General features: G+C 45.9%; 1 protein-coding gene across 2 annotated transcripts in view; it reads left to right on the top strand.

The window, feature by feature from the left end:
• Positions 1-566: 566 nt before the first annotated feature.
• Positions 567-25,967, top strand: part of fhl1b (four and a half LIM domains 1b) — a 26,255-nt gene continuing 854 nt past the window's right edge. The window contains exons 1-6 of one of the 2 annotated variants that reach the window (XM_017725733.2): positions 567-718; positions 20,825-20,987; positions 23,152-23,326; positions 23,857-24,026; positions 25,089-25,275; positions 25,881-25,967. The exon at positions 25,881-25,967 is cut by the window's right edge and continues 854 nt beyond it. In XM_017725733.2, coding sequence (XP_017581222.2) covers positions 20,832-20,987; positions 23,152-23,326; positions 23,857-24,026; positions 25,089-25,275; positions 25,881-25,967 — 775 coding nt within the window. In that variant the 5' untranslated portion in view covers positions 567-718; positions 20,825-20,831. Of the gene's footprint in view, positions 719-20,515; positions 20,704-20,824; positions 20,988-23,151; positions 23,327-23,856; positions 24,027-25,088; positions 25,276-25,880 lie in introns of those variants that run through there. The other variant, XM_017725732.2, reaches the window with a different exon arrangement.

Genomic DNA, 25,967 nt, shown 5'->3' with positions numbered 1-25,967 from the left:
AAAGAATTAACACCCTGTGTGTTGCTGTTTGGAGTGCCGATGGTAACACGACTGTTGTAAAGACGAAATTTATAATCATTTATAATCAAAAATATCCAGCCGACAGCGTCCTGTGGGCAGCGTCCTGTGGGCAGCGTCCTGTGGGCAGCGTCCTGTGGGCAGCGTCCTGTGGGCAGCGTCCTGTGGGCAGCGTCCTGTGACCACTGATGAAGGACTAGAGGATGACCAACACAAACTGAGCAGCAGCAGATGAGCTGTCGTCTCTGACTTTACATCTACAAGGTGGACCGACAAGGTAGGAGTGTCTAATAGAGTGGACAGTGAGTGGACACAGTGTTTAAAAACTCCAGCAGCACTGCTGTGTCTGATCCACTCAGACCAGCGCAACACACACTAACCCACCACCACTGAGAATGACCCACCACCCAAACAGTACCTGCTCTGTGAGGGTCCATGGGGGTCCTGACCACTGAAGAGCAGGGTAGTAACGCAGGCAGAGAACAGAAACTATAAGCAGTTATATGTTATAATGAAGGCGTTTTTAGCCGCAGTATCGTTTGTGGTACCGGACGAGCGATACTGACCTCGGTATCGGTCCAGCTCCAGACAGTGTCTGTGTCCCGCCCCGTGCGCGAGCACAATGCACACGCCTGCATCGCGAGCTCGGAGAGCAGAACAGAAGGGGCTCCAGCGCGTGCGGCAGCAGCAACAGGAGGAGGTGAGTCTGTTTGTTTGTTTGTTTGTTTGTTCACTGCGTCCCGGCGCGCGTGCAGGCACTCAGTGTTATAATCAGTGGAAGCTGTTTATCACTGCACAACGCAGTTTCTCAGGAAAGGCGCGCGCACACCTATGACGCGGTTTATTATCACACACAAGACCTAACACTGCGAGTGTGTGTGTGTGTATATGTGTGTGTGAGTGTATGTGTGTCTGTGTGAGCGTGTCTATATGAGTGTCAGTGTGTGTGTGTGTGTGTGTGTGTGTGAGTGTCTGTGTGGGTGTGAGTGAGTGTCTCTGTGTGTGTGTGTGAGAGAGTGTATGTGTGTGTGTGTGTCTGTGTGTGTGTGAGAGTGTGTGTGTGTCTGTATGTGCCTATGTGTCTGTGTGTGAGTGTGTGTCTCTGTGTCTGTGTGTGTGAGTGTGTCTCTGTGTCTGTGTGTGTGAGTGTGTCTCTGTGTCTGTGTGTGTGTGTGTGTGTGTGTGTGTGTGTGTGTGTGTGAGTGTCTGTGTGGGTGTGAGTGAGTGTCTCTGTGTGTGAGAGAGTGTATGTGTGTGTCTGTGTGTGTGTGAGAGTGTGTGTGTCTGTATGTGCCTATGTGTCTGTGTGTGAGTGTGTGTCTCTGTGTCTGTGTGTGTGTGTGAGTGTGTGTGTGTGACTGTGTGTGTGTGTGTCTATGTGCCTATGTGTGTGTGTGTGTGTGTGTGAGTGAGTGTCTGTCTCTCTGTGTCTGTGTGTGTGAGTGTGTGTGTGAGTGTGTGAGTGTCTGTGTCTGTGTGTGAGTGAGTGTCTGTGTGTGTGTCTGTGTGTGAGTGTGTGTCTCTGTGTGTGTGTGAGTGTGTCTCTGTGTGTTTGTGTGTGGGTGTCTGTGTGTGTGTGAGTGTCTGTGTGTGTGAGTGTGTGTCTCTGTGTGTGTGTGTGTGTGAGTGTGTGTGTGTGTGTCTCTGTGTGTGTGAGTGAGTGTGTGTCTCTGTGTGTGTGAGTGAGTGTGTGTCTCTCTGTGTGTGTGTGTGTGAGTGAGTGTCTCTGTGTGTGAGTGTGTGTCTCTGTGTGTGTGTGTGAGTGTGTGTCTCTGTGTGTGTGTGTGTGTGAGTGAGTGTCTGTATGTGTGTGTGTGTGAGTGAGTGAGTGTCTGTGTGTGTGTGAGAGTGTGTGTGTCTATGTGTGTGTGTGCGTGAGTGTCTGTCTGTGCGTGTGTGTGTAGAGTACTGTGTAGAATAATGTGTAGTGTAGTGTGTAGAATGCTGTGTAGAGTCATGTGTTGAGTACTGTGTAGAATGCTGTGTAGAGTACTGTGTAGAATGCTGTGTAGAGTCATGTGTTGAGTACTGTGTAGAATGCTGTGTAGAGTACTGTGTAGAATGCTGTGTAGAGTCATGTGTAGAGTACTGTGTAGAATGCTGTGTAGAGTACTGTGTAGAATGCTGTGTAGAGTCATGTGTAGAGTCATGTGTAGAGTGCTGTGTAGAGTCATGTGTAGAGTACTGTGTAGAATGCTGTGTAGAGTACTGTGTAGAATGCTGTGTAGAGTCATGTGTAGAGTCATGTGTAGAGTGCTGTGTAGAGTCATGTGTAGAATGCTGTGTAGAGTCATGTGTAGAGTACTGTGTAGAATGCTGTGTAGAGTCATGTGTAGAGTGCTGTGTAGAGTGCTGTGTAGAGTGCTGTGTAGAGTCATGTGTAGAATGCTGTGTAGAGTCATGTGTAGAGTCATGTGTAGAGTGCTATGTAGAGTCATGTGTAGAATGCTGTGTAGAGTCATGTGTTGAGTACTGTGTAGAATGCTGTGTAGAGTCATGTGTAGAGTGCTGTGTAGAGTCATGTGTAGAATGCTGTGTAGAGTCATGTGTGGAATGCTGTGTAGAGTACTGTGTAGAATGCTGTGTAGAGTCATGTGTAGAGTGCTGTGTAGAGTCATGTGTAGAATGCTGTGTAGAGTCATGTGTGGAATGCTGTGTAGAGTCATGTGTGGAATGCTGTGTAGAGTCATGTGTGGAATGCTGTGTAGAGTCATGTGTAGAATGCTGTGTAGAGTCATGTGTAGAATGCTGTGTAGAGTCATGTGTGGAATGCTGTGTAGAGTCATGTGTAGAGTACTGTGTAGAATGCTGTGTAGAGTCATGTGTAGAATGCTGTGTAGAGTCATGTGTAGAGTACTGTGTAGAATGCTGTGTAGAATGCTGTGCGCAGGCAGGCGGATGTGCGTGTTTGTGGAGGGAAGCAGGGCTGGAGGCAGGGCTGTGAGGAGACGGGCTGGAGGCAGGGCTGTGAGGAGACGGGCTGGAGGCAGAGTGTGAAGAGACGGGCTGGAGGCAGGGCTGTGAGGAGACGGGCTGGAGGCAGAGTGTGAGGAGACGGGCTGGAGGCAGGGCTGTGAGGAGACGGGCTGGAGGCAGGGCTGTGAGGAGACGGGCTGGAGGCAGAGTGTGAGGAGACGGGCTGGAGGCAGGGCTGTGAGGAGACGGGCTGGAGGCAGGGCTGTGAGGAGACGGGCTGGAGGCAGAGTGTGAGGAGACGGGCTGGAGGCAGGGCTGTGAGGAGACGGGCTGGAGGCAGGGCTGTGAGGACACGGGCTGGAGGCAGAGTGTGAGGAGACGGGCTGGAGGCAGAGTGTGAGGAGACGGGCTGGAGGCAGGGCTGTGAGGACACGGGCTGGAGGCAGGGCTGTGAGGAGACGGGCTGGAGGCAGGGCTGTGAGGAGACGGGCGCTGGGCAGCTGCAGGAATGTTGTGCGTGTGGGCGATTAACAGCGTCAGGAACAGAAAATCTGTTTCTTATTAAGCTTTTTCACTCCAGAGACGCAGAGCAGGGTCAGTTATTCTACTGTAGAAGCCACTGCTGGACTGGACAGGAATACGGGTCAGTTTGACTCATTGGCCACAGTTACACAGAGAGAAAGAACACGGGTAGGAAGTAAAACCATAAAGCTGATTCAGAGGGTTTGGTGGTTCAGACGTCTTTACAGTGGTGGTGATGGGAACCAGGCATCGCACATCTGTACATCTAACCTACACGCCATACGCTGCACATCTGTACATCTAACCTACACGCCGTACGCTGCACATCTGTACATCTAACCTACACGCCGAAGGCTTCACATCTGTACATCTAACCTACACGCCGTACGCTGCACATCTGTACATCTAACCTACACACCAAACGCTGCACATCTGTACATCTAACCTACACGCCATACGCTGCACATCTGTACATCTAACCTACACGCCGTACGCTGCACATCTGTACATCTAACCTACACGCCGTACGCTGCACATCTGTACATCTAACCTACACGCCGAAGGCTTCACATCTGTACATCTAACCTACACGCCGAACGCTTCACATCTGTACATCTAACCTACACGCCGAACGCTGCACATCTGTACATCTAACCTACACGCCGAACGCTTCACATCTGTACATCTAACCTACACGCCGAACGCTGCACATCTGTACATCTAACCTACACGCCGAACGCTGCACATCTGTACATCTAACCTACACGCCGTACGCTGCACATCTGTACATCTAACCTACACGCCGAACGCTGCACATCTGTACATCTAACCTACACGCCGAAGGCTTCACATCTGTACATCTAACCTACACGCCGAACGCTTCACATCTGTACATCTAACCTACACGCCGAACGCTGCACATCTGTACATCTAACCTACACGCCGAATGCTGCACATCTGTACATCTAACCTACACGCCGAATGCTGCACATCTGTACATCTAATCTACACGCCGTACGCTGTACATCTAACCTACACGCCGAACGCTGCACATCTGTACATCTAACCTACACGCCGAACGCTGCACATCTGTACATCTAACCTACACGCCGAACGCTGCACATCTGTACATCTAATCTACACGCAGTTTGGTGGGGCCAAACTGCTGTAGGCTGAATGGGCGGGGCTACATTTTTCCAGTTTTTAACCCTTTAAGCTAAACATGTATGCATGCACCATAAATAGTTAAAGTTTGAAAATATGAATTTTGTACCTTTTCAGTTATTTAAAAAAACACAGCCCTGCCCACATTTTTGAGGCCTGAAGGTGATGAAGGTGATGAAGGTACCAGCAGTTTTCTGGGCACAGTGACGTTATTTACTGACGGCATTAATCTAATGTGAGAGACTCGGTCTGGAATTCTGTCTCACTGCTGGTTAATTCACGGCAGATTGCAGCCGAACGCGCTCTGTTCAGGGCTTTAACCCAGACTGAGGACACACGACAGAGACTCAGCTGACGGCAGAGCGTGAGAGGCCCCCGCCCACCCAGCCCCGGGTCCTCCAGCCTGACTGCAGCATTGTCTGTGAGGTCTCATGTGTGATTTAGTCATTGCTGTAATGTAATCCACTCGCTACTGCCGCGAGTCACAGCGAGTGAGAGCGAGTTCTGAGACGTGTCCTGAGTTGCTCCTTTAACAGCGTTACAAATCATTATTACTCGACCTGAGGATCGTCACCATTACTCCATTAATAAACACAGTGATATTAAAGGGCCCATATCATGGAAAACCGATGCTCTGTCTGATAGAGTGTAAACACTGTTTCAAAACATAGCCACTCCATACATCGAAAATGAACTGCAAAAGCAGGCCATTGTTTTTGTGATGTCACAAAATCCAACACATTTACATTTATCCACCCATTCAGCCAATAGCACTTAATGCTGAAGTTATGAGGAGTGCTTGAAGCTCAGTTCCCTGTTTAGTCTCCATGATGCCAGTATGGACTGAAGTTAGGACAGTATCTGTTCCAGAATAACAGCTCCTTAACAGCAAGAGGAGCTCTGATAAACAGCAGGGGGCGCTCTGATAAACAGCAGGGGGCGCTCTGATAAACAGCAGGGGGCGACTGATGAACAGCAGGGGCGACTCTGATAAACAGCAGGGGGAGCTCTGATAAACAGCAGGGGGCGACTGATGAACAGCAGGGGCGCTCTGATGAACAGCAGGGGGAGCTCTGATAAACAGCAGGGGGAGCTCTGATAAACAGCAGGGGCGACTCTGATAAACAGCAGGGGGCGACTCTGATAAACAGCAGGGGCGACTCTGATAAACAGCAGGGGGAGCTCTGATAAACAGCAGGGGCGACTCTGATGAACAGCAGGGGGAGCTCTGATGAACAGCAGGGGCGACTCTGATGAACAGCAGGGGCGACTCTGATAAACAGCAGGGGGCGCTCTGATGAACAGCAGGGGGCGCTCTGATGAACAGCAGGGGGCGCTCTGATGAACAGCAGGGGGAGCTCTGATAAACAGCAGGGGGCGCTCTGATGAACAGCAGGGGCGACTCTGATGAACAGCAGGGGGAGCTCTGATAAACAGCAGGGGGCGACTCTGATGAACAGCAGGGGGCGACTCTGATGAACAGCAGGGGCGACTCTGATAAACAGCAGGGGCGACTCTGATGAACAGCAGGGGGTGCTCTGATGAACAGCAGGGGGCGCTCTGATGAACAGCAGGGGGCGCTCTGATGAACAGCAGGGGGAGCTCTGATAAACAGCAGGGGCGACTCTGATGAACAGCAGGGGGAGCTCTGATGAACAGCAGGGGCGACTCTGATGAACAGCAGGGGCGACTCTGATAAACAGCAGGGGGCGCTCTGATGAACAGCAGGGGGCGCTCTGATGAACAGCAGGGGGCGCTCTGATGAACAGCAGGGGGAGCTCTGATGAACAGCAGGGGGAGCTCTGATGAACAGCAGGGGGCGCTCTGATGAACAGCAGGGGGCGCTCTGATGAACAGCAGGGGGCGCTCTGATGAACAGCAGGGGGAGCTCTGATGAACAGCAGGGGGAGCTCTGATGAACAGCAGGGGGAGCTCTGATGAACAGCAGGGGGAGCTCTGATGAACAGCAGGGGGAGCTCTGATGAACTGTGCACTGTGAGGTCAGATAAAATTCCTAAATGAAGATCAGATCTGCTTCTGTAATATGAATCTGTGTAAATCTAATCTTGACCTGTCAGATCCAAACTTGGGACAAAAACCAGAAATTCTGTAATACGGCCCCAGAAAACTAGCCAACCCTGATGGTCAACTATCGTTACCTAATGTTTTACAAAATGTATATTAATATGGACACATTCACTCCCAGTAATGATCGTAAGCAGCAAACCTGTCTATGAAGCAGCCTGTTTCACTGTGAGAGATACAGAAGTTGGAAAATGTTCATGTACAAATGAATTATGACTGTTTTTGGTGCATAAACTCACATCCAAGGTAATAAGAGCTCAGGAGACAGTCAAATATGTGGGATGTGGGCCCTTTAATGCTCACATGTGCTGTGTATGCTGAGCAGCGCCTGTGAGAACCGGACCTTTTCTGTGAATGTACTGGGCAGTGAAGTGTTCTGGTTGGGGCTGTGGTCAGTGAGACTCCATAGAAGCTGTTCTGAGGGCTGTTCTGAGGGCTGTTCTTTGGAGAACGTCTGTTATAGTTCCTCGGTTTCCCCTTTACCGCCTGACTGGGCCTCTCTGAACGTGTATGTGGAAGCCATTACAGTGATGACTCATGGGAAATTGTTCTCCACACCAGTGTTCCTGCTGTTCCTGCACGATCCTGCTCTCCACTGCACCTCTCACAGCTGAACATGCTGCTCCGTGTCCGTCCACACCAGGTTTCCCGTTGTCTTTCAGTTTGTCAGTGTGGAAGTTGTCATGGCAAACGTGGGGTGACATTAACCCCTTAAACTCTGAGGGTCTGTATGGGGGTCCACACTTCAGTTCATCACTGTCATCACTATAGAACCTCCTTTAGTTCATAGCAGATACTGAATAATTCATAACAGATAATGGATAATTCATAACAGATACTGGATAATTCATAGCAGATACTGAATAATTCATAACAGATAATGGATAATTCATAACAGATACTGGATAATTCATAGCAGATACTGAATAATTCATAGCGGATACTGAATAATTCATAACATACAGTGAATAATTCATAACAGATACTGGATAATTCATAGCAGATACTGATTAATTCATAGCAGATACTGAATAATTGATAGCAGATACTGAATAATTCATAACATACAGTGAATAATTCATAACAGATACTGGATAATAGATAAGATACTTAACAACTCATAGCAGATACTGAACAACTCATAGTAGACACTGAATAATTCATGGTAGATACTGAATAATTCTTAGCAGATGCTGTAAAATTCATAGAAGGTACTGAATAATTCATAGTAAATACTGAATAATTCATTTTAAATACTGAATAATTCACAGTAGATACTGAATTATTCAGTTGTGAATATCTTGTACATATAGTTATACATTTTGTGATAACACTGTGGCTGTGTATTGTATTTATTTAAATACTATTTACATATTTATATATTTTTAATATTTGCATTGTGTTTGATCCATTCCAGCAGCAGTTTCAGTCAGACAGATTCCTTGTAAGTGGTCAGTGACGAGGTTGTGAGTGTGAGGTAGTGAGATGAGCTCTGAGTGCCTCCATTGTCTTAAGGGTGAGTTCAGATATGAAACACTGACTCTGTGGTGTGATGTTTACATCAGGGGCAGGACCGAAATCAGTGCTGATCAGGTGATAAATTTACACCTGTTCAGGAGCGTCACTCCAGGAAGCAGATTACTGTCCAAGCTGCGTTTATGGACGTTTCATAAAGCAGTGAAAGCAGCTGAGAGATCTCCACTCAAACTCAAGAGGAGACATGAAGTTACAGGCTGCACTTTCAAAGGGGAATGCCACCAAAAGTCCTGCATAATTAAATGCTTAAGATGTAATCAGTGCGGTTCTCTGTTCTAGATAAACGTACCGAGTCAGAACCGTTCCCAGTGGTGGTGATGGGAACCAGACGTCCCCCTCTAAAAGCTGCTCCCAGTGGTGGTGATGGGAACCAGACGTCCCTCTAAAAGCTCCTCACAGTGGTGGTGATGGGAACCAGACGTCCCTCTAAAAGCTCCTACAGAAAGTTCCTACATGAACTGGTTCTGAATTCACTGCCTGATGACTGAGACGCTGTTTTATGAGAGTTTAGAGAACTTCAACTCCATTCATGGTGGAGGGAGACATGCAGGGCGCTGTGTGGCAAAATAGTCCCCAAAGAAAACTCATTATTCCAGGTTTTACACTGTTTTCCATCATCAACATTCCATATAAGCTCAGAAGACTCGTGTAGGTTCTCTGGTGGTTCTGGATGGTAAATAAAGTGTCTATATCTGTGTTGTAGTCATGGCGACGCCTGGTTCCCATCACCACCACTATAAAGACGTCTGAACCGTCTCACACCAAACCCTCTGGATCTCTCTGATTAGCTAATGTCTCCTTTGTTTTTTCCATCTGATCTCATTGGTGTCTGGGAGAATCCAGAGATATCAGGGAGATTTTCTCTCCGGTGGGAGAACAGCTGTGGTTTTGTCATTGTGTTCCTTTAGCTGCGTTAGCCTCGTAGCTCCAGCGCTGCACTGAACTATGACTTTTAGATGTGTTTGTTTAGCGTGTCAGTGCTAGCGCTCCTGTTCTCTCTCTGTTTTTCTCCAGCTTCCTGTTTCCACGCTTCCCTCCATTCTTTAGGGCAGAGTGCAGAGTTTTCCCAGCAGAGCTCAGTTACTGCTCACGCTCAGGTTTCACACTGCAGCTCCACCAAACCTCTTTATTTATGAACACTGGCATCCAGCTGTGTGTGAGAGAGTGTGTGTGAGAGAGTGTGTGTGAGAGAGTGTGTGTGAGAGAGTGTGTGTGTGAGAGTGTGTGTGTGTGAGAGAGTGTGTGTGAGAGAGTGTGTGTGTGTGTGTGTGTGTGTGTGTCTGTGTGTGTGTGTCTGTCTGTGTGTGTGTGTGTGTGTGTGTGTGTGTGTGTGTGTATGTGTGTGTTCTGGGGAATGCTGTGGTTTTTGTGAAGGTGATGTTTTGAGCGATGAAGTCAGCGGCCACTTTCTAATTTCGCAGCGTTTTTCATTTAGCAGCAGAACGGAATGTCACCACACCCTTTTATGGGACTGCAGAGAAAATCATGCTGAACAGAACAACCTAGCACTAGAACATGCACGTTTAAAGGAGAAGACAGATTTCCACGGTTAAGCTGTAAACACAGCCGTTCTGAGAGGCTTGGTGTGAAACACTCTGTTCTAGATAACCTGCTGAGTCAGAGCTGCTCACAGTGGTGGTGATGGGAACCAGACCTCCCTCTAAAAGCTCCTAAAGTTCCTACATGAACTGGTTCTGAATTCACTGCCTGATGACTGAGACGCTGTTTTATGAGAGTTTAGAGAACTTCAACTCCATTCATGGTGGAGGGAGACATGCAGGGCGCTGTGCGGCAAAATAGTCCCCAAAGAAAACTCATTATTCCAGATTTTCCACTGTTTTCCATCAGCAGCATTCCATATAAGCTCAGAAGACTCATGTAGGTTCTCTGGTGGTTCTGGATGGTAAATAAAGTGTCTATATCTGTGTTGTAGTCATGGAGACGCCTGGTTCCCATCACCACCACTGTAAAGTCGTCTGAACCGTTTCACATCAAACTACAGGGGAATTTTGGGAAATCACTGGAATTCCTCTTTAATAATCACTAATTGTGCAAACTTTTACTTATTTAGGAACAAATACACTCTTGTCCATTATATCATGCATTTAAAGGAACTGTTATTTTTGTATACAGTTCCCGTTGTCTCCACCTTTTTCTCCTGACGTGTGGGCGTAGCGTCCGCTGTTCTGAGCATGCTCAGTTAGAGTGCCTGCTGTTTGCCTTGGCTGCCATGCTAACCCAACTGTGCTCCAGATGCTGGTGCATGAGGTCATCCAGAACACAGACTCCAGACTCCAGTCTCAACACTTTCCCCACAGCACACATATTTCACCCAGGGGGGTGTGGGGTGGAGGGGGGATTCTGGGCACAGTGAAACCAGAGCTAACCTTTCACACTGTCCTGCTTTTTTAGGGTCAGTTCTGTCCGGTTCTCTTTAAACTGTTCTTTTCAGTCTTACGTAACGTCTCACCAGTCGTCCCACTCCTGTTTGTCCCCTTTATGTGATTATAATCTGTCTCCAGTACGAGTTCTTCATTTCTCAGATATTTGTGAGGAGATTAGATGTAAGACAATCCACTTGCATAATGAAGAAGAAAGCCAAAGGAAAACACAGGAGTTTCCAAACCTGGAGTTCAAAAACGGATTTAAAGCTCCAGAGAAAACGTGGCTCCTAACAATCACCTGGAAGAGCTGGTCGACCCCAGAACTGCCCCCATCAGATAAACAGCTTAAAGCTTTGATCTCTGAGAGAGAGGAGAAGATCAAGCTGGGTCTGAAAGGACGTGTAGCTGATCAAGAAGAACCTCACTGAGAAAAGGACACGGACACATCAAACAGAGAAGCTGGATGATGGACTGACCGCCCCAGAGTCCAGACCTCAGCACCGCTGAATGGGTTTGATTACTTCATGACATCATCAACCAGCTTCTCAGGCTGAGCTTTGGAGGCGTGTCTGCAGGTTCTTTGAGGAGCTGAAAGTGAGGCTTCTGAAATGAGTGGAAGCTCGAACTGTAACTGTTTTCCTTTTGTGCTGCCAGGTCATCTGCCCCGTTAATCGCTTCTGATCGAGATTTGTTGGAAAAGGATGAATCAGGGTTAAAATCAGGCTACAAATCTTGAAGTGCAAGCTCGGCCTAAGATCGCACTAGTTTGGGCCGAGATCATATAAAGGTATCTTCTCTGGTTTGGTCCTCAGAGCTGCCCACAGTGATGAGGTCAGCGTGGTCGTTGTGTTTGATGGATGTCAGCTCGTTTCCTGGTGTGTGATTACGAGGTGGATGGACGGATGCTGATGTGGGAGTGATGGAACACTAGCCTCTCCGTTAAGTACCTTCCAGAGGAAACACTGTGGAGTTAAGCAGTGACCTAGAGCAGCTTGGTTCTCCTTTAAACATCTCTCCCTACCAATCAGTCCACAAATCACTGGCTCCACTGAAGCCAGATTAATCAGTTCTGTTCCCGCAGGAACTTCTGCAGCTGCTTGTAAAAGCATGCAGACGAAATGAGATCATTGGGAAAAGCTCATTGTATGGATATCACAGAGCGTGTCACGGGCCGTGTTTACCGCAGCTGCTCGCCAGGAGCAGAACAGCTCCAGAGAAACTGCACTGGAGTGAAAAACGTGTCAAAGTCTTATTTAATTAAAATGAAAAGCATAGAGCCATAAATACGGCTGAGTCATAGTGAAAAATCTGACTCTAATCCACAAAGAAGGTGGTTCTTTAAGGGTTCTTTAGCAAAGAAATGGTTCTATATAGAACCATGAACACTTAAAGGGTTCTTTGCATCATAAGACGGTTCTTCAGGTTGATGGAGAATTCGCTGTAGATGGTTCTATATGGAAACTTTTTCAACAGGGTTCTATACAGCACCAAAAAGTATATCACTGTTGTATCTCCAAAACGAGAACTTTACAGGAGAAGAAAAAAACCTACTCTAATGTAATAGGCTTTAATGTAAGTCAATGGAACCAGACGTCTTTCAAAGTAATTTTGGGTCATTTCTGTTGGTCCTTTCATCATGAAATTCACACACAAGGTACAGAACACTGGGGACTTTAGAGTTCTGTAAAACACTGAAAAACGACAAAAATGGAGATACAAGGTTTTGTTCCGACAGCAGCGACACACACACACACACACACACACACACACACACACACACACACACACACACACACACACACTCACTCACCGGCCACTTTATTAGGTACACCTGTTCAACTGCTTGTTAACACAAATAGCTAATCAGCCAATCACACGGCTGCAACTCACTGCATTTAGGCGTGTAGAGGTGGTCAAGACGACTTGCTGAAGTGCAGACCGAGCATCAGAACGGGGGAGAAAGGGGATTTAAGGGGCTTTGAACGTGGCGTGGTTGTTGGTGCCAGACGGGCTGGTCTGAGTATTTCAGAAACTGCTGATCTGCTGGGATTTTCACGCTCAACCATCTCTAGGGTTTACAGAGAACGGTCCGAAAAAGAGGAAACATCCAGTGAGCGGTCAGTTGTGTGGACGAAAATGCCTTGTTGATGTGAGAGGTCAGAGGAGAACGGGCAGACTGGTTCCAGATGATAGAAAGGCAACAGTGACTCAAATAACCAACCAGAATCTCTGAGGAACGTTTCCAACACCTTGTTGAAAGTCTGACATGAAGAATATATATATATATATATACCTCTATAGTCTAAGAACAGCTCAGCCAGTTTGCACTGAAGTCCCTGTAGTCCCTGAGATTTCAGGGGTTAAACAGTGCAGCTACAGCAGTTTAATGTAAAAATATAAGTAAAAATAAGTAGAATATAAAAATACAAACTCTCTAAAACAAGCGGGCAGGTCTTGGATATGCTCAGATTGTTATACAGTTCAGAACATTTAAACGTTTTAATGTTTTATTATTTTAACAGTTACAGTCCTGAAATCAGGGGGTTCTGGGGTCCAAACATCGTGGCCTTTTCTCTCCGCTCTTCCAGCTCTGTGGCTGTTGCTTGAATCACAACGTTCACCTTTGTCGTCGATATTTTGAGTTGAAGATTTTGAGTTGAAGATTTTGAGTTGAAGATTTTGAGTTGAAGATTTTGAGTTGTAAAAACCAAAGATGTTTTAAAATATGGGAGAGTCTCTGATCACTTCAGAGCTCAATCGGAAGGGGAAAGACTGTAGGGCTGGGCAGTGTGACGGTATATATCACTGAGGTGGTAAGTCATAAAGTTCGGAGAGCTTTATGGTTATTATGATTTTTAACAGTTACAATCTTCTAATCAGGGGTTGCTGCAGCTCCCCGATCAATTTCGATAACACTAAAGTAAAGAACTCAGTACGGTCAGTACGGTCAGTACGGTCAGGCTTTTCTCAGGTACTTCCTTCCTGCTAGCTCATTTAAAACAGAAAAGCCTGTAGGATCTTAATGCTGCTAAAGGAACACACACACACCTTCTAAGCTGCTTCTCCTTCTGGGTCACGGGGGGTGCTGGAGCCTATCCCAGTGGTCATAGGGCAGAAGGGAGGATACATTCTGGACAGGTCGCCAGTCCATCACAGGGCAGACGGGCAGACACATTCACTCACACTGAGGGGCAATTTAGCAGGTCCAATTGGCCTGACTGCATGTCTTTGGACTGTGGGAGGAAACCGGAGAACCCGGAGGAACCCCACGCAGACACGGTGAGAACATGCAGACTCCACATGCAGAGGCCCCCGGTTACCCGGCCGGGGAATCGAACCCAGGTGGACTCTCTGGGTCCACCACATGGCCTAAAGAACGTTAGCATGGCTGAACGCAGCACCAGCTGAACGCTGGATTCTGTGCTTCTGTTTATTTGTGTTCCTCTAAAGCCAGATGTGAGGGAACCTCCCAGGTTCGCAGTGCAGGTCAGGAGAAGGTGTGTGCTGGAGTGTAAGGCTGATAAAGAGGAACAGAGTTAACACGGCAGACAGGAGAACCTGGAGAGCGGAGGGAGGCGCTGGGCTGCGGCGAGCTCGGCTCCTGCAGGGAGGAATCCGATGTCTTTGGAGTTTAGTGAGGGTCTTGGGGCCTTTTCCACTGTTCAAATGTTTGCTCAGGGTTTTATGTGAAGTTTGACCTTAGTTTGCTCGTAAGGCGAGCGGTTCCGAGCGCAGATGTTAGAATGTGGTGCAGGAAGAGAAAAAGGCTCAGAGTTTTCATCCCTGAACACGTTTGGACACAGTAATGTGTCCAGAGCGCTGGACGCTACTGATCATCATCAGCAGTGAGTGCGTTTACATGCAGTCACTCATCCGTCCTAATCAAATGGTCATGTGAACGCCACACTCCGATCTAGAAATCCGATCTAGAAATTCGATAGAGGCTGGACTTCAGCTCAGTGATCAGATTTCTCAGTCTGCGCATGCGCGAGATCAGACAGTGGTACCAGTGCTGCCGCAAGATGGCAACAAAACAAGGCTAAAATAATGGATGTAATATTTTTAATGGAAATAATAAGATTCATAATTTCAAGTAAAGTGGCGCAATTAAAAAAAAAAAAAACGCAGCATGAAGTTTAAGCTTTATGTTACGTTTACATCACGTCTTCTGTGAGTTTATTGGCTGGTTGTAAAGCAGAAATCTGATTACTGTCTGACTCCTGTAGACCTGGAGTTTCCCCATTATCTGATTACTGTCTGACTCCTGTAGACCTGGAGTTTCCACATTATCTGATTACTGTCTGACTCCTGTAGACCTGGAGTTTCCCCATTATCTGATTACTGTCTGACTCCTGTAGACCTGGAGTTTCCCCATTATCCTATTACTGTCTGACACCTGTAGACATGGAGTTTCCCCATTATCTGATTACTGTCTGACTCCTGTAGACCTGGATTTTCCCCATTATCTGATTATTGTCTGACTCATGTAGACCTGGAGTTTCCCATTATCTGATTACTGTCTGACTCCTGTAGACCTGGAGTTTCCCCATTATCTGATTACTGTCTGACTCATGTAGACCTGGAGTTTCCCCATTATCTGATTACTGTCTGACTCATGTAGACCTGGAGTTTCCCCATTATCTGATTACTGTCTGACTCCTGTAGACCTGGAGTTTCCCCATTATCTGATTACTGTCTGACTCATGTAGACCTGGAGTTTCCCATTATCTGATTACTGTCTGACTCATGTAGACCTGGAGTTTCCCATTATCTGATTACTGTCTGACTCCTGTAGACCTGGAGTTTCCCCATTATCTGATTACTGTCTGACTCCTGTAGACCTGGAGTTTCCCATTATCTGATTACTGTCTGACTCCTGTAGACCTGGAGTTTCCCCATTATCTGATTACTGTCTGACTCATGTAGACCTGGAGTTTCTCCATTATCTGATTACTGTCTGACTCATGTAGACCTGGTGTTTCCCCGTTATCTGATTACTGTCTGACTCCTGTAGACCTGGTGTTTCCCCGTTATCTGATTACTGTCTGACTCCTGTAGACCTGGAGTTTCCCCATTGTCTGATTACTGTCTGACTCATGTAGACCTGGAGTTTCTCCATTATCTGATTACTGTCTGACTCCTGTAGACCTGGAGTTTCCCCCATTATCTGATTACTGTCTGACTCATGTAGACCTGGAGTTTCTCCATTATCTGATTACTGTCTGACTCCTGTAGACCTGGAGTTTCCCCCATTATCTGATTACTGTCTGACTCATGTAGACCTGGAGTTTCCCCATTACCTGATTACTGTCTGACTCCTGTAGACCTGGAGTTTCCCCATTATCTGATTACTGTCTGACTCCTGTAGACCGGGAGTTTCTCCATTATCTGATTACTGTCTGACTCCTGTAGACCTGGAGTTTCCCCATTATCTGATTACTGTCTGACTCCTGTAGACCTGGAGTTTCCCCATTACCTGATTACTGTCTGACTCCTGTAGACCTGGTGTTTCCCCATTATCTGATTACTGTCTGACTCCTCTAGACCTGGTGTTTCCCCATTATCTGATTACTGTCTGACTCCTGTAGACCTGGTGTTTCCCCATTATCTGATTACTGTCTGACTCCTGTAGACCTGGAGTTTCCCCATTATCTGATTACTGTCTGACTCCTGTAGACCTGGAGTTTCCCCATTACCTGATTACTGTCTGACTCCTGTAGACCTGGAGTTTCCCCATTATCTGATTACTGTCTGACTCCTGTAGACCTGGAGTTTCCCCATTACCTGATTACTGTCTGACTCCTGTAGACCCGGAGTTTCCCCCATTATGTGATTACTGTCTGACTCATGTAGACCTGGAGTTTCCCCATTACCTGATTACTGTCTGACTCCTGTAGACCTGGAGTTTCCCCATTATCTGATTACTGTCTGACTCCTGTAGACCGGGAGTTTCTCCATTATCTGATTACTGTCTGACTCCTGTAGACCTGGAGTTTCCCCATTATCTGATTACTGTCTGACTCCTGTAGACCTGGAGTTTCCCCATTACCTGATTACTGTCTGACTCATGTAGACCTGGTGTTTCCCCATTATCTGTTTACTGTCTGACTCCTGTAGACCTGGTGTTTCCCCATTATCTGATTACTGTCTGACTCCTGTAGACCTGGTGTTTCCCCATTATCTGATTACTGTCTGACTCCTGTAGACCTGGTGTTTCCCCATTATCTGATTACTGTCTGACTCCTGTAGACCTGGAGTTTCCCCATTACCTGATTACTGTCTGACTCCTGTAGACCTGGAGTTTCCCCATTATCTGATTACTGTCTGACTCCTGTAGACCTGGAGTTTCCCCATTACCTGATTACTGTCTGACTCCTGTAGACCTGGTGTTTCCCCATTATCTGATTACTGTCTGACTCCTGTAGACCTGGTGTTTCCCCATTATCTGATTACTGTCTGACTCCTGTAGACCTGGAGTTTCCCCATTATCTGATTACTGTCTGACTCCTGTAGACCTGGAGTTTCCCCATTACCTGATTACTGTCTGACTCCTGTAGACCTGGAGTTTCCCCATTATCTGATTACTGTCTGACTCCTGTAGACCTGGAGTTTCCCCATTACCTGATTACTGTCTGACTCCTGTAGACCGGGAGTTTCTCCATTATCTGATTACTGTCTGACTCCTGTAGACCTGGAGTTTCTCCATTATCTGATTACTGTCTGACTCCTGTAGACCTGGAGTTTCCCCATTACCTGATTACTGTCTGACTCCTGTAGACCTGGTGTTTCCCCATTATCTGATTACTGTCTGACTCCTGTAGACCTGGTGTTTCCCCATTATCTGATTACTGTCTGACTCCTGTAGACCTGGTGTTTCCCCATTATCTGATTACTGTCTGACTCCTGTAGACCTGGTGTTTCCCCATTATCTGATTACTGTCTGACTCCTGTAGACCTGGAGTTTCCCCATTATCTGATTACTGTCTGACTCCTGTAGACCTGGAGTTTCCCCATTACCTGATTACTGTCTGACTCCTGTAGACCTGGAGTTTCCCCATTATCTGATTACTGTCTGACTCCTGTAGACCTGGAGTTTCCCCATTACCTGATTACTGTCTGACTCCTGTAGACCTGGAGTTTCCCCATTATCTGATTACTGTCTGACTCCTGTAGACCTGGAGTTATTAAAGTTAATAAAGAAGCATTAATAACGATAATAGGTCAGTGCAAATTCAGCTGATATGTTAGAGTGATTGGACGTGCTAAATTGCCCCTGGGTGTGAGTGACTGTCTGTGTCTGTCTGTCTGCCCTGCGATGGACTGGCGACCTGTCCAGGGTGTATCCTGCCTTCCGCCCAATGACCGCTGGGATAGGCTCCAGCACCCCCTGCGACCCTGACGGAGAAGCGGCTTAGAAAATGGATGGATGGATGGATGGATGGATGGATGTTAGAGTGAGTAGAGCTAACCGAGCGCAGGGCCTTGAGCTGAAAGTGAGGAATCTGGCAGGTGTGCAGGTCAGCCTGGCGCTGAAACTGGAGGCTGAAGATAAACGAGCGTCCTCTCTGCCCGTCAGAGACCGGTCAGCGTACTGCATTCACCGCGCCCACATACTGGACGTTTCAGAGCTGTTCAGCCAAAACCACACGCAGGCGGCGGCTTTTAGGTCCCATTATGTCCCATATGTGATATAAAGGCCTGTATGGTAGAATATATTAGTATATCGCTGTTGTCGGCACAAAACCCCACATCTCCATTTTTGTCGTTTTTCAGTTTTTGACGTATTTTGAAAATGCCTGTTACTCTTTACATTGTGTGTAAATTTCATGATGATTGGACCAAAAGAAACTATATATATATATGAAGAAGCTCTTCTCTCTGTCTGATCTTACTCCTGTGGGTGAGTGGACGGATGGAATGGTTCTGATGATCTAATAAGGCCAGATGTTTGCATGTAATCTATTTTATATCAAATAATTGCACTTACTCAGCATCCTGTTTGATTTCCTGAACTCTTGCACTGCATGATTTGATTAGACCTGGTAAATGGACGGACTGACTCAGTTAGAGGAGGCGGAGGGGCTCCACGGCTCCACGGAACTGCCTTCATTCTTAAAGGAATATTCCACTGTTTTCATTCTGATCTCTGTCTGCTGTATCTGTATCATTCAGTTTATCACAGACGACTTCTACACGTTTCTGTGAACTTAGGAAAGAGCAGAAAACTCCCTGACTCTAAACTCACTGCCTTGAAGCTCACTGACTCTAAACTCACTGTAACAGTCAAAGCTGAGTCCTGTTACAGGGTGACCGACTGAGCGAATGTACTCACTAAAACTGAAACGGAAAAAAAGGAGTTCTGGGCTAAACTGTTGTAGGCTGAATGGGTGGGGCTAAACTGCTGTAGGCTGAATGGGTGGGGCTAAACTGCTGTGGCTGAATGGGTGGGGCTAAACTGCTGTGGGCTGAATGGGTGGGGCTAAACTGCCGTAGCTGAATGAGTGGGGCTAAACCGCTGTAGGCTGAATGGGTGGGGCTAAACTGCTGTAGGCTAAATAGGTGGGGCTAAACTCCTATAGGCTGAATGGGCGTGGCTAAACTGTTGTAGGCTGAATGGGTGGGGCTAAACTCCTATAGGCTGAATGGGTGGGGCTAAACTGCTGTAGGCTGAATGGGTGGGGCTAAACTGCTGTGGCTGAATGGGTGGGGCTAAACTGCTGTAGCTGAATGGGTGGGGCTAAACTGCTGTGGGCTGAATGGGTGGGGCTAAACTGCTGTAGCTGAATGGGTGGAGCTAAACTGCTGTAGGCTGAATGGGTGGGGCTAAACTGCTGTAGGCTAAATAGGTGGGGCTAAACTCCTATAGGCTGAATGGGCGTGGCTAAACTGTTGTAGGCTGAATGGGTGGGGCTAAACTCCTATAGGCTGAATGGGTGGGGCTAAACTGCTGTAGGCTGAATGGGTGGGGCTAAACTCCTATAGGCTGAATGGGTGTGGCTAAACTGCTGTAGGCTGAATGGGTGGGGCTAAACTGCTGTAGGCTGAATGGGTGGGGCTAAACTCCTATAGGCTGAATGGGTGGGGCTAAACTGCTGTAGGCTGAACGGGCGTGGCGAAACTACTGTAGGCTGAATGGGTGGGGCTAAACTCCTATAGGCTGAATGGGCGTGGCTAAAATGTTGTAGGCTGAATGGGTGGGGCTAAACCCCTATAGGCTGAATGGGTGTGGCTAAACTGCTGTAGGCTGAATAGGTGGGGCTAAACTCCTATAGGCTGAATGGGTGCGGCTAAACTGCTGTAGGCTGAATGGGTGGGGCTAAACTCCTACAGGCTGAATGGGTGTGGCTAAACTGCTGTAGGCTGAATTGGTGGGGCTAAACTGCTGTAGGCTGAATGGGTGGGGCTAAACTCCTATAGGCTGAATGGGTGGGGCTAAACTGCTGTAGGCTGAACGGGCGTGGCGAAACTACTGTAGGCTGAATGGGTGGGGCTAAACTACTGTAGGCTGAATGGGTGGGGCTAAACTCCTATAGGCTGAATGGGTGGGGCTAAACTGCTGTAGGCTGAATGGGTGGGGCTAAACTCCTATAGGCTGAATGGGTGGGGCTAAACTCCTATAGGCTGAATGGGTGGGGCTAAACTGCTGTAGCGTGCATAAATGGCTGAATTTAAATGCATTGGCTTTGTGACATCACAGAAACAGTCAATTCAAAACAGGCTGTTTCAGTTTCTGCGAGTGGCACATTTTAAGATGTTTACGTGCTTCAGCTCACAGTTTCTCTGATGTGGGTCCTTTAATGCACAGTGAGTTCTGTCCTCTGCCGTGTTTTCTAGTGAACACTTCCTGCTCTCTGAACTGTGTGCCTCCTGTTTGCTTTCTGTTGCTGTAGTTACTCGGCTGAGGGAGTCCGGCATGAGTGATCTTTTACTTGTCTGTGCGTCGCAATAAAAGAGGAACAAACACTTTCTTATCAATGAAAGGCTCTTGGCGCTGCTTCCCAGGGCGTTTCTCAGCCTGTCGCTCAGACCGACTGTGGGAATGAGAGAGAAACGCTTTTGCAGCAACCGGCCTGGAAAAGTGAGTCACAGTGTAATCAGGCATTAGGTCACCAGGCTGAAGTGATGTTGCTTCCTTGACCTTCCTTTATAGCCCAGATGTGATCATTAACATTCATTCTTTCCTCTCCGTCTGTCTGCAGAGCCGCCATGACGGACCGATTCGACTGTTTCTACTGCCGCGAGGACCTCGGGGGCAAGAAGTACATTAAAAAGGACGACAAGCCCGTCTGCGTGCGCTGCTTCGAGAAGTTCTGCGCCAACACATGCACAGAATGCCGCCGGCCCGTTGGCACAGACTCTAAGGTGAGAACAGGAGCTCAGAATCAGGACAGAGCCCAAACACGGTGAGATACCAGCAGGAAGGTCTGTTAATTAATAACAGAACAAGTTCAGCTGGTAGAGCAAAGGACACTTGGTGCACAATAAGAAGATAAGATGAGTTTGTAGAAGAGCCACTTAGTGCACTTGATTTTAAGATGAACTAGAGTGTTGTATTTTAAGCACTTGGTCACTAATATGGAACAACAAACAAACGCACTTCCGTGTTTAGCCCTCATGAGAGATGTTTTTATGCGTGTACTTTTGGCTGTAGGCAAGACATTTCTGCCTTTGTAAAAATGCCTTTACTTTCAAGGACATTTCCCTGCAAGATATCTTTACCTTTAGAGCATATTTAGCCGTAAGACTCAGTAAGGCATTTTTACTTTTAGGGTATCTTCACCTGGATGGCATATTTACCTATAAGGCATCTTGATCTGCAAGGCATTTGTACTAGTAAAGTATCCTTGTCTGCAAGGCATTGATAGGCTGAATGGGTGGGGCTAAACTGCTTTAGGCTGAATGGGTGGGGCTGAACTGCTCTAGGCTGAATGGGTGGGGCTAAACTGCTTTAGGCTGAATGGGTGGGGCTGAACTGCTCTAGGCTGAATGGGTGGGGCTGAACTGCTTTAGGCTGAATAGGTGGGGCTAAATACCTGTAGACCTAATGTGTGACGCTACACTGCTATAGGCTGAATGGGTGGGGTTAAACTGCAGCAGTCTGGAAGGGCAAGACTAAACTGCCTAATGCATTTTTACTTGTAAGGCATCTTTATCTGTAAAGTATCTTCACTTGTAAGGCATTTATACCATGAAGGCGTCTTTATCTGTAAGGTATTTATACCATGAAGGCGTCTTTATCTGTAAGGCATTTATACCATGAAGGCGTCTTTATCTGTAAGGTATTTATACCATGAAGGCGTCTTTATCTGTAAGGCATTGATACCATGAAGGCGTCTTTATCTGTAAGGCATTGATACCATGAAGGCGTCTTTATCTGTAAGGCATTGATACCATGAAGGCGTCTTTATCTGTAAGGTATTTATACCATGAAGGCGTCTTTATCTGTAAGGCATTGATACCATGAAGGCGTCTTTATCTGTAAGGTATTTATACCATGAAGGCGTCTTTATCTGTAAGGCATTTATACCATGAAGGCGTCTTTATCTGTAAGGCATTGATACCATGAAGGCGTCTTTATCTGTAAGGCATTGATACCATGAAGGCGTCTTTATCTGTAAGGTATTTATACCATGAAGGCGTCTTTATCTGTAAGGTATTTATACCATGAAGGCGTTTTTATCTGTAAGGTATTTATACCATGAAGGCGTCTTTATCTGTAAGGTATTTATACCATGAAGGCGTTTTTATCTGTAAGGTATTTATACCATGAAGGCGTCTTTATCTGTAAGGTATTTATACCATGAAGGCGTCTTTATCTGTAAGGTATTTATACCATGAAGGCGTTTTTATCTGTAAGGTATTTATACCATGAAGGCGTCTTTATCTGTAAGGTATTTATACCATGAAGGCGTTTTTATCTGTAAGGCATTGATACCATGAAGGCGTCTTTATCTGTAAGGCATTGATACCATGAAGGCGTCTTTATCTGTAAGGCATTTATACCATGAAGGCGTCTTTATCTGTAAGGTATTGATACCATGAAGGCGTCTTTATCTGTAAGGTATTGATACCATGAAGGCGTCTTTATCTGTAAGGCATCCTTATATCCAGAAAGCATATTTATCTGTAAACCTTTTTTTACCTCTAAGCTTCTAATTGTAAGGCATCTTTATCTGCACGGTATCTTGACATGTAAAGTATCTTTAGTTGTAACGCATTTTAAAATGCAAGGCATCTTCACCTGTAAGGTGTCTTTTTGTGTAAACTGTTTTTCTTGGAAGGTGTTCTAGTTGTAATATATTTGGTCCTCCATTCTAAGGCATCATTAACCCATAAAGTATTTTGACCTGTAAAGTATCTTCAGTTGTAAGGAATTTACATTCAAAGAATTACAATCTTCCTTACATTCAAAGCATATTTACCTGTAAATTCTCTTTACCATTTTTACTGGTAGAACTGGTAGAATCTTTAGATAAGGTATGTTTACCTGTAACCTGTCTTTACCTGTAAGTCTCTGTCTCTATAGGAGCTCCACCATAAGGGCCGTTATTGGCACGAGGACTGTTTCCGCTGTTCTAAGTGCTATAAGAATCTGGCCAAGGAGGCGTTCAGCACTAAGGATGACCGGATCCTGTGTGGTAAATGCGGCTCGCGCGAGGACGCCCCACGCTGCCACACCTGCTACAAACCCATCCTGGCAGGTGAGAGCCTTTTCACTGAAGGAGCCGCTGAGAACACAGTAAACTGTTGAACATACGTGACCTGGACAGACGTTCTGTCATTCGTTTCTCTTTATCTTCAGTCGGATTTTCTAGTGAAGTGACTTTGAAAAACTGATTATTAAATTATTCCTTTAAAAATACATTTGAAGTGAATTGTTAGAATGCTCTTAATGTCCTCATGCCGTTAGCATGGATGCTAGTTCTCTACAGCAAAAGAATCTTCATATATATATTACATTGTTCTTGAGATGGTTGACACCTTGTCTGAATGGTTAAATAGATGTTTTCTCATATTCAGTGTTGAATAATTCTATAAAATAAAGTGTAACTAAGAGTTACAAAAGGTCAAGGGGGTTAAATGTTAAACTCTTCAACATAAAACACATCAAATATTCTCAGCAGCCAGAACAGCGTTCAGCTGTTACTCAGAAACAGATGAGCTGCTGTATTTCGCCGTGCTGGTGTAGTTTAGGGTCTTTATACACTGATGCTTCCCCTCTTGGCTGCAGGGACGGAGAGCGTGGAGTATAAAGGGAACTCTTTCCATGACGAGTGCTTCACCTGCTACCAGTGCAAAAAAGCCATCGGCTCCCAGAGCTTCCTGACCAAAAACGACAACATCTACTGCAGCTCCTGCCACGAGAAGAAGTTCGCCAAGCAGTGTGCCGGCTGCAAGAAGGCGAGAGAGAACCTTTAAAACTCCCTCTGAAGTTATTATAATTCATAATTCATAGCAGATGCTGAATAATTCATAGCAGATGCTGAATAATTCATAGCAGATGCTGAATAATTCATAGCAGATACTGAATAATTCATAGCGGATGCTGAATAATTCATAGCAGATACTGAATAATTTATATCGGATAGTGAATAATTCATAGCAGATGCTGAATAATTCATAGCAGATGCTGAATAATTCATAGCAGATACCGAATAATTCATAGCGGATGCTGAATAATTCATAGCAGATACTGAATAATTTATATCGGATAGTGAATAATTCATAGCAGATGCTGAATAATTCATAGCAGATACTGAATAATTTATATCGGATAGTGAATAATTCATAGCGGATGCTGAATAATTCATAGCAGATACTGAATAATTCATAGCAGATGCTGAATAATTCATAGCAGATACCGAATAATTCATAGCGGATGCTGAATAATTCATAGCAGATACTGAATAATTCATAGCAGGTACTGAATAATTCATAGCAGATGCTGAATAATTCATAGCAGATGCTGAATAACTCATAGCAGATACTGAATAATTCATAGAAGATACTGAATAATTCATAGCAGGTACTGAATAATTCATAGCAGATACTGAATAATTCATAGCAGGTACTGAATAATTCATAGCAGGTACTGAATAATTCATAGCAGATACTGAATAATTCATAGCAGGTACTGAATAATTCATAGCAGATGCTGAATAATTCATAGCAGATGCTGAATAACTCATAGCAGATACTGAATAATTCATAGCAGATACTGAATAATTCATAGCAGATACTGAATAATTCATAGCAGATGCTGAATAATTCATAGTAGATGCTGAATAATTCATAGCAGATACTGAATAATCATCCTTAACGTAATTAATTAGCCATTTGTTGTTTTCTACTAAAGTGAGTGTAAACAGAGTTATATAAAGTGTATGAAGTGAGTTAAATATGTGGTGTGTGTGGGTGTGTGTGTGTGTGTGTGTGTGTGTGTGTGTGTGGGTGTGTGCGCAGGCCATTACGTCCGGCGGTGTGAATTATCAGGACCAGCCGTGGCACTCGGCCTGTTTTGTGTGCGTTTCGTGTCAGAAGCCACTCGCTGGAACTCGCTTCACCTCCCATGAGGACAATGTGTTCTGCGTGGACTGTTACAAAACCTGCGTCGCCAAAAAGTGCTCCGGCTGCCAGAACCCAATCACCGGTCAGTCACACACAAACACACACACAGAATTCACACACAACACAGACTCTTTCTTTAAGGCTGACTTTGATGGACGTTGTGATGGACTGCAACACAGTTTCTGTGTAACTTGACATTTGCACAAAGCAAATACACTCTTAAAATATATGGTTCTTCAAGGGTTCTTTAGTAAAGGAAATGGTTCTGTTTAGAGTTCTATATTGAACATTTCACGCGTAAATGGTTCTCTGCATGGTGAAATGGTTCTTCAGATTGATGGAGAATGTGTTGTATATGATTCTATATAGAACCGAAAAGGACTCTTCTATTGTGATGAGCTTGACATGGAACCCTTTTCAAAAAGGTTCTATGTAGAACCTTATACAGCATATATGCAGCATTTACAACATTTAAGCATGACATTCAGTTCTGGCGAGAAGTTCTCGTGCTGCTCCTCCAAAGTTACATAGCGCTTCAGCAGGCGTTCCGGCCCGGAGCGGCAACGCCAGGCGCTGTTCTCACTGTTATGAGTCAGTGTAGCATCAGAGTGATTTGAAGCTGTTATTTTAAGGTAAATTGCTACATAGTGTTGCTTTAAAAACGTAACGTCTTGTTTTCTCCTGCAGGGTTCGGAAAGGCCACTAACGTGGTGAACTACGAGGGAGGCACCTGGCATGATTTCTGCTTCAACTGCAGGAAGTGCTCTCTGAACC

Source organism: Pygocentrus nattereri, chromosome 18 (genome assembly GCF_015220715.1).
Source record: "Pygocentrus nattereri isolate fPygNat1 chromosome 18, fPygNat1.pri, whole genome shotgun sequence".
Taxonomy (NCBI): Eukaryota; Metazoa; Chordata; class Actinopteri; order Characiformes; family Serrasalmidae; genus Pygocentrus; species Pygocentrus nattereri.
This window is presented reverse-complemented; position numbering and strand designations above follow the sequence as displayed.